Source organism: Lissotriton vulgaris, chromosome 7 (assembly GCF_964263255.1).
Source record: "Lissotriton vulgaris chromosome 7, aLisVul1.2, whole genome shotgun sequence".
Classification (NCBI taxonomy): Eukaryota; Metazoa; Chordata; class Amphibia; order Caudata; family Salamandridae; genus Lissotriton; species Lissotriton vulgaris.
Window position 1 is genome coordinate 88,659,984 of NC_141695.1, and position 17,967 is coordinate 88,677,950.

General features: G+C 46.0%; 1 protein-coding gene and 1 pseudogene across 1 annotated transcript in view; one reads left to right on the forward strand and one right to left on the reverse strand.

Annotated features, from left to right (window-relative positions):
- Nucleotides 1-17,967, reverse strand: part of LOC147700859 (uncharacterized) — a 75,201-nt gene that overhangs the window by 18,015 nt on the left and 39,219 nt on the right. The window contains exon 2 of the mRNA XM_086929758.1: nt 11,256-11,597. Coding sequence (XP_086785884.1) covers nt 11,256-11,554 — 299 coding nt within the window. The 5' untranslated portion in view covers nt 11,555-11,597. The remainder of the gene's footprint in view (nt 1-11,255; nt 11,598-17,967) is intronic.
- Nucleotides 11,855-15,782, forward strand: LOC147700860 (proteasome subunit alpha type-2 pseudogene; annotated as a pseudogene).

Here is a 17,967-nt window from a genome sequence, read left to right on the forward strand (position 1 = left end):
TAGCTCAGCAAGGTCGGATTCCAGCCGAACAACATCCTCATCCCGCCGGCGGCGGGCCTCCGCAATCAAGGAGAAGGCCTCGCCGCGCAGCACAGTCTTGAATGCCTCCCAGAGGGAGACAGCTGAGTCAACTGAGCCGGTGTTTTCGGCAAAGTACCGATCCATTGCTTTGGTCAGTAGCGACCTAGACTTCGGGTCACGGAAATACCACGGGTTAATGGGAGCAACTCGCGAGGACGCGGGGATCTGGAAATCAAAGGAAACCCAAACTGGGGAATGGTCCGAGATACCCCTAGCCAGGAGACGCGCCGTGGATACGGACTGCGCCTGGGCAGCTGGGGTGAGAACGTAGTCTATCCTGGACAGGCTACCATGGGCGCCGGAGAGAAACGTGTACTGTCGCTGGGAGGGGTGCATCAACCGCCAGCAATCAACCATCCCCATTGAACCCAGGAAGTCAGGCAACCAGGATTGGGAAGGACGCAGGTCTCTGGATGGGAAGCGGTCCAGGGTTCCGGACACGACAGAGTTGAAGTCCCCACCCACTAACAACAGGCCCTCGGGGAGACCCAAAATGGCGGCTGCCAGGTCCCTAAAAGTAGTCTCCTGTAACCCCGGGGGAATGTAAACTGAAACCAAAACCAGAGTACGGCCCTCCCATTTACCAACCACAGCCACATATCTGCCTCTCTCATCCGCAGTCACTGACTCCACCTCCAACGGGAGGGACATGCGCACCATGATGCCCACCCCTCGTGATCCCGAAGAGAACCCCGAGTGCGCCACCATTTTGAATCCACGTCTGCTCAGTGCTTTACAAGTGTGTCCCACTAGATGGGTCTCCTGCAGGAAAATGACATCAGGCGAATAACGTTTAAGCATCTGCAAAACAACACCCCTCTTAATGCGGTCCCCCAACCCGTTGACATTCCAACTCAACAAGTTTAAAGATTTACCCCCCATCGTCAATGAGGCTCCACCCCCTCCCCACCCCCCGCAATGGCGCCCACCACAACGACATAACAGTCCAAGGAACCCTCAGCCAGAACAAAGAAAAAGACAGAAAAAGAAGTTGAAAAATCACACCCCAACTACCCCCCACCCTGCACCCCTGCATTAGACTATAATCCACCCCAACTAGCAGTGTGCCTGTCGCCCCTTAACTAATCTACAAGAAGCCTACAGAGGAGAAAGGAGACATCCTATCGCCCCCCGTCATCCCCCATATTAATGACAAAAAGAGTCAAAACCAATAGCAGCAATGTCTGAAGTTGAGGTCCCATACGGTCACCCAGCTAATGGAAAGCCAAACTGAAAACCATCACTCCCGTGCTTCCGCGCCTCCGGCGGCCTCCCCCGTCTGGTCAGCCGGTTCTTGTCGCTCCTGGGGAAGGGTGTCCAGCCAGTGTCCCATCTCATCCGGAAAGTCAAAAAACAAGGTCCGGTGGTCACGCTCAATCCGAAGCTTGGCTGGGTAGAGCATGGAGTACCGCAGGCCCATTTCCCTCAATCGCCGTTTCACCCCAGTAAAACTCTGACGTTTTTTCTGCACGGCCTGGGTGAAGTCCGGAAAGAAGTTAACTTCGGAATTTTGGAAACGCAGAGGGCCCGCGGTCCTCGATGCCTGCAGGATAGCGTCTCTGTCCCTAAAGTTAAAGAGCCGTGCGATAATAGGGCGAGGGAAGGTGCCCGACTTCGGCGGTCCCCCCGGTATCCTGTGAGCCCGCTCCACTGAGAAGAACTTACTCAAGCCTCCGGGCATCAAGTTCTTAAGCACCAGATCCTCCACGAAAAGTTCCACCGAGTCCTCCTCGGCCTTCTCCGGGACCCCAGTAATGCGGACATTCTGGCGTCGCGCACGGCCTTCGAAATCGTCCAGCCGGCGCGCCAGCATACCGTTCGCCAGCTTCAAGTCACGCACCTCCGTCTGTATATCCGACACATCGGTGATCAGGCTAGCCGTCTTGAGGTCCAGCGATTTGACCCGGTCGTTGGTTTTCCCGAGGTCAGTTCTGATGAGGTTCAACTCAATCTTCAGGGAGTCGACCTTGCTGGACAGTTCTTCTCGGAGAATATGCATTTCTGATTGCACTCCCGTTATGGCACCCATAACGTCCCGAAGCGTTATCTCAGAATCCTCCGGCGATCGATCCTTAGTCGGGTCTTTAGCACGGCCTGCCAGAACCGGCGAGCCTTTCGACTGGGAGAAGCGCTCTGGGATGGTAGATTGGGACTGGGACGGTTTTCTGTTGACCCGTTGGGGCTTGCCTTTGTCCAGGTCCCCTCTGCCCGCCATGCTGGCACGTCCAACAAGACGATCAACAGGGACCAAGAAGTCCAGCGGGAGGTGCGCCACACACTCGATGATGGTACCAGGGTCCGATACACCGGCCGAGTATCAGGGCGTTCAGATACCGGAGTCACACACCGCAGGGTCCAGGCGTAGCCAAGGAAGCGCCCACATGGGAGCACCGCTGCGCACCCCAGCAATAGACCAGTGTCACGGGCGGAGCCACCGAGGCCCGTCGAGCTAACGGGGTCCAGGAATGTCCGATTTTCACTCCGAAAGCGGGCGCCGCATCAGGACCCACTCAGCAGTCGATTCCCACCATCGTGGGACAGGATAGGCATCAGGATTATTGCGGAGGATCGGGAGGTTTTCGGAGCTCCGAGCTCACGCGGCCATCTTGATCGCCCAGCGAAGCTCCTCCCCCCGATTTTTTTAATTTTAAGTGAAATCTAGGGCCTAAAAGATCAAAGTGCTAACTGCGGACAGCTAGTAATGCGAGACTGGGTCAAAGTTGAAAGTTAAGGTCGACTGAGATGAAGCAGGGTTCAGATAAATGATGTGTATGGGGCCCGGTCAGCACTTACCTCCAGACTTGGAAAAATTCTGAGAAGGTGAAGTTCAGCGGGGCGAGGCTGCAGGAAATTTCTGACGAGGAAGCTTCATCGTCAGATGGCCTCGCGTTTAAGCATTGTTAAAGACTTCTATGCTTGGACTTAGTTTCGGAAATGGAAGTCGAGAAACTGCACTGGGACAAAGCAGAGAACTGTAGCCAAAAACAATTCCACAAGGTTGGAGATCCCTCTGGTGAAGGACTGCTGAAACAAATTTGCTGCTGTGGAGAAGAATGTAGTGGAAGAAGTGGCAAAGTCAGTCCTACTGGCGATGCACCTAGGGCGGATAGGCTAGCACGTTGGTCCTGTTCTCCTGTTTCTCAGAGCACTTTTTGGCCACATTTTCCTGAGTTTTTGAACTTGGTTACCTTTAGCACCACAACCAAGGGTGTAGGACTGGTGGGACTCCTCTTGGGGGATCAGTACTCAGGCTGGGTCGAGGTGTGTCACCACCCCCTGTGCTGGATGCACGCCCTCCCTCTAGATGCACCAACTTTTGACTATTACTGCAAATACACTTTTCCCTGATATCTAATGTGGAGCGCCCATCAGGCTGTTAGTATCCATTTTCAGTTGTGGTCGAGGTGTGGGTTCAATATAGTAGGACCCTTTTATGACCCTTTGGCTCTGAACAGTAGGCCAGCAAACTAGCCCTTGGAGTTACATCTGGTAGTCCTGGGTGCAGGTGAAGATGCAGGGATCAACAGCAGGGCTGGCCTCTGAGGGTTCAAGGCGAACGGCAGGCAGCAAAGCAGTCTTTCCTGGTTCAGCAGCAGTCTAGCAGAGTGCATAGCAGGTCTTAGCAACAGGCAGTGTTCTGATGGAACTTAAGCAGGTCCAGTAGTGAACAGAAGGTCTTATTTTTATACCCAGGTGCTCTTCTTTTGGAAGGTGAGAGAAGCTTCTGGAATGGTTCTTTGAAGTGCATGGAATTTCCTGACACCCCTGCCCAGGCTCCAACCTGGCTGCAGTGACAACACAGACTGTTAGGCCCTTTGTATGAAGGCAGAGCAAAGGCTAGTGAGGTGTAAGTGGGGCTGTCCTTAACTCCGCCCGCCCCATACTGCTAGCAGATGTTCCATTGAGGCACACCTAATCATTCTATTGTGTGACTGTCTGGGAGGAATTCACAAAGTCTAACATCAGCTACTCCCAGGCATATGACCCAAGGCAGTCTGTAGGCACAAAGGGCGATGGGCAGGAAAATGCCAACTTTCTAAGTGTGGTATTTTCAAAATTGAAATGAAAAATCTGATTTTACCATTAAGGAAGATTTACCAGTACACTTTCATAGGTACCAAACATGATATATCAACCTTCTCCCAATTAGAAATTACAGCGTATTCAACGTAATAAGGAATCACCAATTTTATTCTATGGAAGGGTATTCACAACAGTGAAATTAATTTAGGAGTATTTCACTACCAGGACATGTAAAACTGAATGAATGAATGAATGAATGAATGAATGAATGAATGAATGAATGAAGCAGTACTTGTATAGCGCTATCTACCCGGAGGCCTCGTAGCGCTAGTGACAGAAATTCAATTAGCAAGGGCTCAGGGCAGGTCAACAGAATGTGGTATACAAGTGTGTTTTTAAAGTTTTCCTAAAGGAGAGATGGTTTAAAGTTTCCCGCAGAGGCAGAGGGAGGGTGTTCCATAGCCTTGCCGCAGTGTGTGAGAAGGAGCGGCCACCCCATCGAGCCTTCTTGACTCTGATGGGAGTAGCCAACTGAGAAGAGCTGGACCGAAGAGAACGAGATGGAGCATAGGGAGTGACCAGGGACTGAAGAATTGCAGGGCCGGTGCGATGAAAGGCCTTGTGTAAAATACACATGGCCTTAAATTGTATTCTTCCAGCTATAGGAAGCCAGTGAAGTTCCCTCAAAGCATTCCTCGCTGACTGCCAACGGGGAAGGTTGTAAAGTAGACGGGCTGCACTGTTTTGGGCGACTTGGAGCCTGTGGATGGTATAGGCAGGAGCTCCCATATAGAGGACATTCCCATAATCCAGGCGAGATAGTATAAGGGCCTGGATCAGGATCCTCCTTGCCTGAAATGGGAGCAGAGGGAGCACCCTCCGTAGCATCCTCATCAACCCAAAACAGGTAGCCGCAGTCTTCGTAGCTTGTACCGAAAAGTTCAGGTCGGTATCAAGCCAAATCCCTAGGCTTTTTATTTGAGGTTTGGGCGAGGGGGGTGGGCCTAAACATGGAGGCCAGGAGGATGCAAAACCCGAGGGAGAGGAATTGCCCAGCAAGATGACGTCTGTCTTCTCCCCGTTGAGTTTTAAACATGAGGATTGCATCCATCTGGAAACCGCCTCCAGACAGGAGCCTAAGGTGCTGGACGATCCCTCCTGGTGGTCTAAGGAGACCACCAGTTGGGTATCGTCTGCGTAGGTGACAATACGCACACCAAAGGGATGGACTATCCTGTCTAGGGGCTCCATGTAGACATTAAACAGAGTGGGGCTCAGGGAGGAGCCCTGAGGAACCCCACATCTGAGAGGGTGTTTAGGGGATGTCACCTCGCCCTCGAAGACCTGAAAGAAGCGGTCAGCCAGGAAGGATGTCAGCCATTCTAAGGCTGCGCCCGACACACCCATGTCCGCCAGGCGTTGTAAAAGCGTGACATGGTTGACTGTGTCGAACGCAGCACTTAGATCTAATAAGATAATGGCGACCTTTCCACCCTGGTCCAACACAGTTCTAGCTTCCTCCGTTACCGCTAGGAGAGCGGTTTCGGTTCCATGTCGAGGGCGGAACCCTGTTTGGGAGGCACGCAGGAGCCCATTTGATTCCAAATGGCTCATCAAGATGTTGTTCACGTGCCTCTCCAATAGTTTACTCAGCCAAGGGAGCAAAGAGATAGGGCGATAGTTCGCCAGGTTGTCCTGGTCCAGGTTGGGCTTCTTCAACAGAGCCCTCACCTTTGCGCACTTCCATGACGGGGGTACGGATTTTGTGGTGATGGAGGTGTTGAGGACGTCCAGTATGACCGGGCGGATTATGTCCACTACCTTCAGAAGGGTCTGGGGGGATGCTGAGTCACTGGGTGAACCAGAGGTAATTTGAGAAATAAGTCTGTCCAGAGTAGGCATATCTAAAAGAGGAATGGTATTTAGCTGGCAAGGAGTACATGTTAGAACGGTTAACCACACAGCATCCTGGCATATGTGTTACCTAGGAACTGGCTTTCGGGGGCCCTATATGTAATAAAAGGGGTTTTTAAGGCTTGGCAAGGAGGTTTGAATGCCAAGCCCACATGGCAGAGGAACACTGCGTTTAGGCTGCAGTGGCAGGCGTGGGTCATGATTTAGAGTGCTACTTAGGTGGGTGGCACAATAAATGCTGCAGGCCCACAGGTAGCATTTAATTTATAGTCCCTGGGTATACCACTCTACAATGGACTTATAAGATAATTAAACATGCCAATTAAGTATTTGCCAACTAAACCATGTTTAGGGGAGTGAGCACAAGCACTTTAGCACTGGTTGGCAGGGATAAAGTTCACAGAGTCCCAAGGACAACATAAAGGAAATCCAGCAAGAATTGGAGGTAAGTAGACAAAAGGTTTGGGTGAAGGTCACCCTAAGGCAGAATGGTCTAACACAGAGTATTACTATTGGATGCATTAGACCAGAAGTGTTTCATTAGGAAAAACAAAATCTAGTCTTATCATTGGTTATCTATGAGAAGGTCCTTGATAAATTTTGCTTTCTCCACTTCATGGAGGAAAATAAAAAATGGGGGTTTGTGGGGAGGCTACTTTCCTTAATCATATCAATCCATTCTAAAACCTTTTTTAAGCTAATGATGGGATCCGATAAGGGCTTACCCCAGAAATGGGTTATGTCGGGGTTGCATCATTGTCCCCTTCTGTTTCTCATTTACATTTCTGATTTCCTAGATGCATTTCAAGCTCTAAAGATTTTCTCACCAAGATTCGGCTCAGAGGATTACCTTATGGTAATGGATGCAACGACTTGGTCAATTTGAACCAAATCCAGCTTTCAAGAGAAGATTTGAAACAAAATTCTTGACAGACCTTCCTCGCCTTCAATCTTTTGAAGACTAGAATAATCTCTCTCTCTTCTGGAATCCGTTGAAATTGTTACTTTATTAAAAAATAAAAGGGCTCAAATTTCATTTTAAGGCATATAAAGGCAAGACACCTCTCATTTTAACATATGGTCTGCTCATGGTGTATTGTATTGAAATACAATGTTTTTTCCACGCTATTGACCACATAGGAATGTTAAGAACTCTGATTCATTGAAGATGTTCACTCAGCCACGAAGGCCTCAAACGCTTACTTTGAGAACATTAATTATATACCTTGCTTTGATGACATGCAATGGTGTCTGGTCATTTGCTTCTACGCAGTAAGTTTGCATACTGTAAATTATCTTTAAATAACCCAGGCACTACCCCAAAACTTGGACATTTCTTCAGGACATTTCTTAAATTTGAAGAAAAGTGTTGGGACACTTCTCCAAAAACTGGGACATTCCAGGGCAATCCAGCATATCTGGTCACCCTACCCAGCAGTGATGTAGCCTGCAGCCCATTAAATTCTTTCCCACAGGGCGATGCAGGTTGAAGTCCTACTTGATGATGTAAGACCTTTCACGTCAATCGTCACTGAAAATCCTCCATTTTAGGACGGTCCATATTCAAAGTTTATGTTTAAGTGAACGCAGACTACCCCCTGCCGAGGGTGTATTCTGGTACAGCCGTTGAATGCCAGTGATGTTTAAACTTTCGAAAAGGCCTCAGCAACATGTACTTTATTTAAGATGCTTAAAATTTTGCTTCACAATTAAGGTTCATGCAGAAATACATCACAGCCATTTCTACTGATGAAATATGCAGAACTGTTTTGAATAATCATATTTGAGGGAGTAGTGGTAGCATAATTCATTCATTCTATATTTGTTACGTAACTATTTCGAACGTGTATCTTAAAACTGATACTTCACTGTTGGAATTTGAGTAAATAACGCCTCCTTCAGGAATGGTTCAACTGTAGTTCAATGTAATTACAATGTAAGGAAGTCCTCTGTGCCTCTACCTATAATTGTGAAGCCATGGCATAAAGAATTGAACTGTGTTTCTATTCAATGTCCAGCATGGGCTAATTTTTGGGACCTTGCGGAAGAATGTAATGGGATTTGGGATTTATTATCGGTCTTTGGTGGCTTGCTTGCAGTAGATTTTGGACATCTTGAATGGTCACAAGGGCTGGGGGACTGGAGGAGATATGGAGTACACTAGCTGGATGCCTCAGTTAGTGGTGATTGTTTCTGGAGGTAGGTCTGATGAGCGACTGGAGATTGAGGGATGAGCGACTGGTGATTGAGCGTTAATACCTGGGAAGCTGCTGAGTGGACCCCTTCTTTGGCCACAGCTCATTGGCAGATGTTCACTTATCCTGTGCCTGAAAACTTCCTTTATCAGCTTTTCCTAATTTTCGTAATTGAAGGAGTAAGTGCAATGGAGAAGTGAATATTTTTGTGGTTCTTGATCATCAACTCTATGAAGACATTCAGATCTGAAATTACAGTCAGGTAAGAGTGAGTGCACTAGACCTGCCTCAGAGGATGCGGTTGGAAGAAAACCGGCCATTAGATGTGAGGCCTGCTCAAGTAATGGCTCCATATTTGTCCTCCACTGGGACACAAACCTCGCTGTAGCACTTAACTCTCTCAGGGTAGCGAAGCAGAGCAGTCCAAGACCTAGCAGAGCAGTCTGAGGCCTAGTCAAGGGAGGTTGTTTGAGCTAGTAATCACCATTCACTGCCACCCAATTATAACACTCAATAAATGACTGTCCAGTCTTTCAAAGTTTCTTTTGAAAAAGGAAAAGTGCATTTATTACACATTCATTACTCAGTCCTACGCAGAAATTTACAAATTTCCATAAGGCTGCTGAAATACCTGGTGAATACACTGTCTAATCACCTCTGGACTCTTAACAGGGTCCAGACTAGCAAACCACTTGTCAGAATAGCATAATTCTTGGAGAAAATGCAGCAATCACAAATAATCATGTGAAAATACACTTAATACGACATGACCAAAAATCAGGAAATGTTATTCTTTAAAAAAAGCATTTAAAAAGGATACTTAAGCATGTACCACAAGGGGAGAAAAACAGTGCCAAATGAGCGAGCCCTGCAGGGCATTATGGGGCCCTCTTTGTGAGTGGATGCATATTGGATGAGCTGCTCTCCCATTGTCTCAGGGAGAGGCGCTGCCTTTGTTTGCAGTTTTCGTATTCACCACTTGTCCTTTTATTTTCTTGGGGGTGCACAGTCCCACCCTACACCCCGTGCATTTCCAGGATGGGAGGCAGCCTGAGAGACCACTCCTCGTTGCCCCCGTCAGCTCCTTGCATGCACAGCAGGTGGCAAAGCGCTGTGGCACCTGGCGGCCCTCTTCTCCCATTGGACTTGGGCATGGGGAGAGGGACAGGCAAGAGAACCAAGAGAACTCCCCCTCACATCCTCTTGGTTCTGTGACCCAGGGAGAGGGCCCTGAACCCCTCCTGCACACCTCAGATGCAGGGAAGTGCAACAGCGCTTCTCCGCCTTAACTGACATTTGGAGTCTGGAGTTGGGCTCCCCAATCAGGAAACTGACAGTGGCGCTCACAGACCAAATTCTTTGCAGGCTGATTTCTCATGCCCCGTTGGGCCGTTTCGTGTGATCTTGGTCTCGTTTTCCTTCTCCTGGTGGTGAGACCTAGCCACCTGGAGCCCTTTTGTTTAGGTCTCTTGGCCTCGAAGGCAATGGCATTCGCAGGGAGCTAGTTTAATTGGCTTCCTGCTCTAGCCTTTCTACTTGATTTCCTCTGGGCCTCTCCTCCTTGCCGCAGAAGCCCAGTCTTTGCCCCAACTAGTCTTCAGGGGTGTAAGGGAACCAGCTTCCCTGGTTCTGGGGAGAGCCCCACTGGTCCTGGGGTCAAATTAAGCCAGAGCCCTTCATCCAAATGGCCATCTGGGGGTTCTTCTTTTCAATTGTCATGGCTGCCATCTCCAGTCCCAGTGTCCATCAGAAAGTCACATCCGAGAGAGAGCTCTCCGCCCTGCACAAGACCTATTAAGTGGGTGCAGGAGAGTCCAACAGGGAGGCACCTCTGCCCTATGCTCAGGGGCCACATCATCTCTCCAGCCCTGTGCCTACCTTTCTCCACACACTGCCGGAACCCTTCAAAGTTACGTCACCCAGGAGTCACTTGCCATGGCTCCTCTGGGGGGCTCAATTTCACCTCTTGCTGACATCACTGCCAGGGCCTGCCTCAGAAAATGTTTAAAGGGAGCCTCTTACTAGGTTGGCTTCAGAGGTCTGGCTGCCTCCTTTGTTTAGTGGGCTTAGGCAGGTGCATCCCCGGCACAGTGTGACAGTGTGACAGCTGGTTGATTGATACAGAGCATTCTGCCCCACCCCTTTCTTCCTCAGGAGCTTAGTGAAGCACTGTTAATTGCTCCCATTGTGTGGGGAGGGGTTTGTTCCTGCAGTTGTAGAGAAATGTAATTAGCTTGGGATAGTGGGGTGACAAAAGGGCTGGGCTCTGACCCTGAGCTGGGCCAGAGAAATATGGCATTCTTGCATAACCCATAAGCTGTACAGATTTGTTTTTGGAACTTGCACAACTGATTGTGCCATATAGGTAACACCTTAACTTGATATTACTCTGGTCTCTGTAGGCCAAAGGGAAGTGAAGCTGCCCTCGTAGGGAGCCATCTCCATAGGTATATAATGGAGTGTCACAGCCGACAAGTCAGTAAACCACACTGACTTTCTCTTTGAGTGTGCAATAACATCATGAGGCCTATCCAGGTCATACCCAATCCTGCACAGTCCCCGCTGCACCAGGCTACCTGTGTGCTTTTACTTTGCTGCGCACGACAGGAGTCTCTCAAACGCAGCCCTCACACATGCACATGGGCATGTGTTCATGTGTAACCATCCAAGTGCCACTTACCCTTGCTGCACAGTGGCCTTACCTTAATAAGCAGACTCCGACTGTAAACACGCACAATCCATTTACCAAGAGTTTACTGTGTCCAAGTCACCAGTTGGTAGGCTCACACCACAGTAAAATGGTCAAAAACCAGGTGGTCAAAAAGCAAAAAATCCAGATGGATTTGATGGGTAGAACCCATTTCCTTAAAGTAGATATTTAGTGTGTTGAATGAGAGATAGAAAGAACAAGCAAGATAAATGGAGCCAGAGGAAGATACCAAGAGACAATAGAGAGAGGAAGACACTACACCTCTCTCTATGTCATCCTGGCTATTTTTAACAACAGCAAGACAATGGAGTAATACGTATATAGATGCTCACCAGTCTGTATTGTCCTGTACCATCCAGCTTCCCTGTGTCACATGATCCTCTGTTCGGTTCATTGTGGTTGGCAAGAAATGTTTCTTAAACCACTGTGCTACAACGCTCAAGCTGGTCAGCAGATAGAGCAAGAGTACGGTAGAACCGGAAGCGATGCAGATGACACCGGAAACAATTGTATGGAATCTAAAGGCCAGCAGGAACACCCCGATCACATCCATAAAAGCACCAACAATCAGCAGCCATTTCCGTATCCAGTTCCATGTGACGTCAGCATAGGAGGCTTCACAACGCCACATGATGGGATCTCCTATGGAGAAGGTCACATGACTGCCCAGGGATCTGTAGAAAACAGCATGAAAACAAGAAGGTGTTTTTTTAAATAATCTGAATATATTATCCCCTTTTGAATTATGTGGGTTAATTTATTACAGTATATGTTTAAATCACTTGAATACATTGTTCAATGTTTGTTCTAGCATAGACTGATATCTTGATTATCTAATTATTATTTCTAAACAGTCAACAAGATTTCATAGAATCTGATATCTTGACTTCTCAGTTGTTGTTTCTAAATAGTAGACAACATTTCACCGAACATGAATAGGTAAAGGGCTGGGATGCTTTTATGTTGATTGTTGTAAAAATATTTAACAACGTTTGGACAATATAAGCTGCACCGAAGTATTGTACAAGATAGATAGAGGGGAACTTTAATCCAACAATTGCAGGCTGAGGGGTTGTGCTGACAAGAGATTTAGCTGCAAACACCTTTCCTTGCAGAAGGTTACACAAAAGGAGCATTGGGTCTTTTGACAGACTGATCTACCTGACTGATGATTCAGAAAAGGGGGTGGTGATGAACAGAGTGTCTGAATTAAGCAGACCACTCTTACCCAGTCCAAAGATCAGGGCTTGATCCATCACCGTTTTTTAGCTCACTGCACCATCCCAGCTCAGAACTTGGCTATATGCAAATTAGTCTGACCCTGGCCCAGTGCATCATGGGAACAGGGCAGACCAAACTACCAAGCCAATTCTTATACTGGGAAGGAAACAAGCTACCGGGAAACCTGACTGATGACAATACCTCAGCTGTGTCACAGAAACCACAGCTATCTCTCTGCAGAACACTGCTTCTGTTGTTATAAAACATCTAGGTGCATGTGAGCATGGCCATCTAAAAAAACATAACATGCCCTTTTGATATTAAGATCAGCCTAGTTAGCTAAGAGAAGAGAGGAGTTGGGGATACTGTTAACATGTTTTTAATTAATAGAAAATAATAATTAATTTCAAGGGGCTTTAGTTAGCATAACCAGGCTTCAGTTGACATGACCAGGCAAAGTCAGAAAGCTTTGACATTTATTTTACAGTGACAGAAAGAAGTGTGCTTTTAAAATGAGCTTTCTACATGAATGTTTCTCTTCTGTTTGTTTCCATTTCATAGAGATAACCAAAATAATATTTATTTCATAGGGCTGTTTACTTTTCAAGCTGGAATTAGTTTGTGTTCCTTGCAAAGAAAGCCAGGCCCTGAATGTTTCTGTATTTGCAACAAATTAAAAGTTCTTTACCAAAGTCTGCTCTAAGACTTATTCATCAGCTGTACTGTGTATTCTTTTTATTTGTTATGCACAGGCCATGTTATTTCCTTCAATATATGCAAGCCTTATTATAATTGTACATGAAAATAGGTGCTCCTAAATATGTCTTATTTGATATATCAAATTTTCTTTAAAAAACTAGTGTTTATATATGCATGGCAACTTGATTAGAACAGCCCTATTATGTCAGATCTAACTATGCCGAATGTGTGGCATTAATTACCTAAAACCTATAAAATATGCCATTTTTGGGAGATGTGTCAGACTTTTTGCTTAATTCTGAGAATGCAAATTAATCAGACTGTCTATACTTAGACTTTTACTGCTTTCTGAACTGTGCAGACTGTGTGTTACTCTGTCTATTGATTTATACGTATACTTTCCTTGATTTTTTAACTGACCAGATTTATGTTAGTCCTTTTGCTTAACTATACTTTGGTTCTAGCTGTTTACTTGCTTTGAAGATAGACCTTATATCGATCCTCTAGCATTTTTGTTATCTGATACATTATTGATGCTGATTTTGGCTAACTAATTACTTTTTGCCTTCTGTAATGAATATTAACTTTGAATAAACCTTTATAGTTTTTAATTTGCATTTTGTATTGTGAAGTTTTCTTTTATTTGCACGATTGCCATTGTCTTATGAGACTTGAATGGCCCCAGGACTGTGCCTCAACCCTTTTGATTTACTAATAAAAGAAGCATGGTCAGATTTTGGTGGAGTAACATGGGCATATTGTGCCAATTAAGTTGCATAATTTGCATAATTATTAAACTTACATGATTAGTAAAAATTGTGACCCTAAAATTATTAGAATTTAGAGTGGGTTAGAATTGCTTGTATTAATGTTAATGTACCTGTTGGTGTTGTTGGTAGTTGAATTAAATGAGTGTTAATTAGGTTGAGCATGATGAGTTGTGTTGCTCGGTGTGCTTCTTACAACATGTGATTTGGAGTGAAATGATTAGTTTTGTGTGCACCGCACAGTGTATTATGTTAATGGTATTTTGCGAATGTTTTAAAAACTTTATTGCATTGCAATGTGTTGTGTGAATTGCTAAAGCTGTTAAAATTGTACTTTTGATGAAGAAATATTGTTATTTTACGTAATCTTTTTGAAAGGTATTTGGATTTACATATAAGGTTTACAGATTTATGAAAATCTAAGATCTCAAGATAATATTATAAAGTTTCTGTTGAATGTGGCCATGTGACACCACACCAGGTTCTAGATTAAAATGTAATAGTCTACTTGGGTGTGAGAACTAATTCTGAGTAGTGGATAAATACTCGGGCTTCATTTACAAAGAATTGGTGTAGGGCATCCCCGCAAGTCATTGTACTGCGCTGCCCTACGCCAATTTGAAAAGGCAGGAATGCACCATATTTACAAGATAGGGTGCATTTCTGTCCGTTCAGCCAGTGCTGGCATACCATATGCACCCGAGCGCCAACGCAGGCACACTTGCACCATGGTGGAAGGGTGTCTGTGTTGTTGGCATGATTGTTTTTGTGCAGGAAGGGACATTTTCCTTGTTCTATGTGTGCAGCAGAATGCAGTACACGTGGAAAGAGGAAAAAAGGAGGACAACATTTCTCCTTGTAATGCCTGCTCTGGGGCAGGCCCGGACTGGTGCTTTCGGGCACCGGGCAATCCCCCGGTCGGCTGGAGGGGTTGGAGGCCGGTTTTGAGTCAGGAGGGGGCCGCTTTTGTGAGTGAGGGCCGATTTTCGTTTTCGTTCGTCCGTCACAGGCCAAGCGTCAGCATCAGTGTGTAAGTGTCAGTCGTGTTGTGACTGCCTGCAGGCTGCAGCGCCGCCCATGCTACAGCGCAACGAAGCAGCAAGAAGGCTGATCACAAGCAGCAACCTAAAAAAAAGCGGAAGAAGGGTTTCTGGAGGGAGAAGGGACCGAGGGAGGTGCCTGTGCGCAGCGCGCAGTCATGCCCTGCCTCCTCCGGCGCGTCTGCGCGCCTAGGGTGCCCCCCCCCCCCACATGCGCATTGCATTGTGGGCAAAAGAACTGCGCAGTCATCACCATCATGACGAGAGAGTCAGCCAGCCCTGAAAGGACCTCACCGGAGCGGGCGCGGCCATAATTTAATTATTACTGTGGTGGCTAGCCCGCTCCCGCCACTGGAAGTACTAGCCTGCCCTCCTGTCCTCCTGTGTCTGCCAGTACCACCCACCAACAGCAGGAGCCCGGCCGGCCCGACGTGACCGTTACTGTGACTGAGTAAGTGTATTTTATTTTTTCCCGCCCTGGGCTGGCTCCCGTACCGACAATTACAGTTACTTTCTTTCATCATTAATGACTCATGATGACTTTGTCGTTAATGCTTGGTCTTCGCTGAAGTTGGCGGGAGGGGCCGCGTCGCGCAGTGGTGGTGGTCAGTGGCATGGGTCCTGACTACAGGGTACTGGTACGGAGGGCTCGGAAGTTGGCTCAGCAATATTTCTTGGTTTACCAGGAACCAATTCCAACAGCGCAGCTAGTACAGCGAGTTGCTTCAGTAATGCAAGAGTACACACAGTCCGGTGGTGTTCGCCCATTTGGTGTATCATTGTTAATTGCTGGTTGGGATGAGGAAAGGCCATGTTTTATTCAGTCCGATCCTTCTGGTGCCTATTTTGCATGGACAGCAACTGCTATGGGGAAAATTACGTGAATGGAAAAACTTTCCTTGATAAAGGGTATAATGAAGAACTGGAACTTGAAGATGCACACAGCCGTTTTAACATTAAAGGAAAGCTTTGAAGGACAGATGACAGAAGACAACATTGAAGTCGGTATCTGCAATGAAGCAGGACTTAAAAGGCTCACTCCAGCTGAAGTAAAGGATTATCTGTCTGCTATAGCATACTACTTGTACATTAGAATAACTGGGAATTTGTAGAAAAACATATATTTCTACCACAGGAGAATTACAATGTATAAAATGTTTAATTTGCAGCTTTTTTGAATACTTATTTCTACATGGTTTGTCTGACGGACCTTTTTAAAATGGTATGCGTGCAAATCACAATAAACGAAAACCTTGAACTGTACATTCAGGGAGATGACTTCCGCAGCTACAGCCAATCAAAAAGCAAACTCTGCCCGCTGTCACCCTTAATACCTCTCTAATACACAGGAAATTAGGAGGGAAGAAACTCAACTCAACAATGCCTGCATACTGTAAGCTATAAGGAAATCCATGGTGTGAAATGGAAACGTAGAGGGTCGGTTGTAATATTTGGTATGAGAAACTGTTTTTCAGAGTTTACCAATAGGTATCAAATTATTACCTCCTCAAACAATTTTCCAGAGCAACATTCACAACCTGAAGAATGACAAAAACTCCAAATTGTTGCATATTCGAATTTTAATGCAAAACTAGGAGTGGCTTCTGATACTCTGGAACCAAAACTCCATGGACTCAAGGTTCCCCATATCCAATCTATAACATGAGACAAAAGTGGACGGGGTAGCGCAGGTGGCTGCTTTAATCTATCTAACATTGAAGCCCCACAAGTGTCAACCCAGGAAGCAGCCATTCCTCGAATGGACATGCCGTCACCTTGCCTGGTAAAACTATGTCATGTGAAACATAGGCCATGCTCATAGGAGTTCTAATCCAGTTACTCAAAGTCGGGGAGGAAGCTTTCTACCCATATTAAAATATATCAAAATGAAAATATTTTCACACTATCTACAGTCTTGTGACCTCGCCAGATAAGACACATAGATCTACAGTGTCCTCAGCATATGCACTGTGTTTAAAGTATCCTTCTCAGGAATTGTAGATGCTGCAAAAGAAGACGGAAACATATTTCTTGTCTTCATGGAAAGAAGACATAACTTTAGGATGGAAACCTGGTTCTAATCTAAGAATCAGTCTATCTGATAAAAATCCTCAAAAAGCAGGGTTTAATAGACAACAGACCCAACTCACTTTGTCTACAGACTGATGTTATGGAAAGAGAACACCTTAAAGGACACATGTTTCCAGTGTCTACCTCCACGAAAGGCTCACAAGGATGAGACTATGAAGCTTTAAAGACTAGAGGTAGATCCCAAGTAGGACATGTTGATTTCATAAATGGTCTCATCAAAGAATGATCCTTTGAAACCTTACTAATCAAGGAATCCATGTCCAGAATACTCCAAGGAGCTCTTGCTGTCCTTATTGCTGTCCTTATTGCTGTCCATTGAACCATTAAAGTATTGAGTAGTGGCCAGACCTTTATCCAGAGCCAGCTCTAGGATGGTGCGACTGGTACAACAGGGGGTATCATGTTTGCAAGTATATCATGGTTTGAAAAGCACCTGTTGCCCCGTTTCTGGCCTCCAGCAATTTTCAGGCAACAAAAAAATGTCAAGATAACACTGGTGATTAATGTTATTTCTAGAGAAAGATTGGAGGTTTGTCTAGTGGAAGTTTTGACTCAAATCAAATCCAAATCAAAACAAGCTTTATTGGATTTAAACGCTTAAATCATAAAAGCATAATACTTAAAAGAATAGAATCATATGTGACAAATCCATTAGATTACAAGTTATGACTCATGGTAAGGTAGCACAGTGAGTTAATATGCCTGCTGCAAAGAACATGCACCATGCAGATCACAGAGTGCCTATAATGTAAATAAGTCCTTGGGTTACTGATTTTGAGAGATCCTATTGTTACTTGTTAGTTAAACACTCACCTACGTCGTCTGATATGATCTTTATAATAGTTCAATTTCCAGCTAACCCAGCCTCGGACTACGTCCCTCTGATGCAGGCCAAATGGACGTTAAATTGGGTACATTTGTTAGTAAGAACTCCTCTTATTTAAAACACTAAGAAGCTGCATAGGATTGGTATGAAGCGCTATATAAAAAAAACTGATTATTAATGACTGCCAATGAGTATTTAATCTATATTGCAAGATTGAAAATACATTAGCAGCTGCAGAGCAATGTGATTCCAATCCGACAGTTACCGCAGTGTGTAACATACAGAGCTGTGCTGTGTATATACGGTCAGTGGTAAGTTGCCTACCACTGACCGTATATGCACAGCACAGCTCTGTATGTTAGGCCTCTAGTCTTGGAGTCCCTCGGAGTCGTCAGCTAGA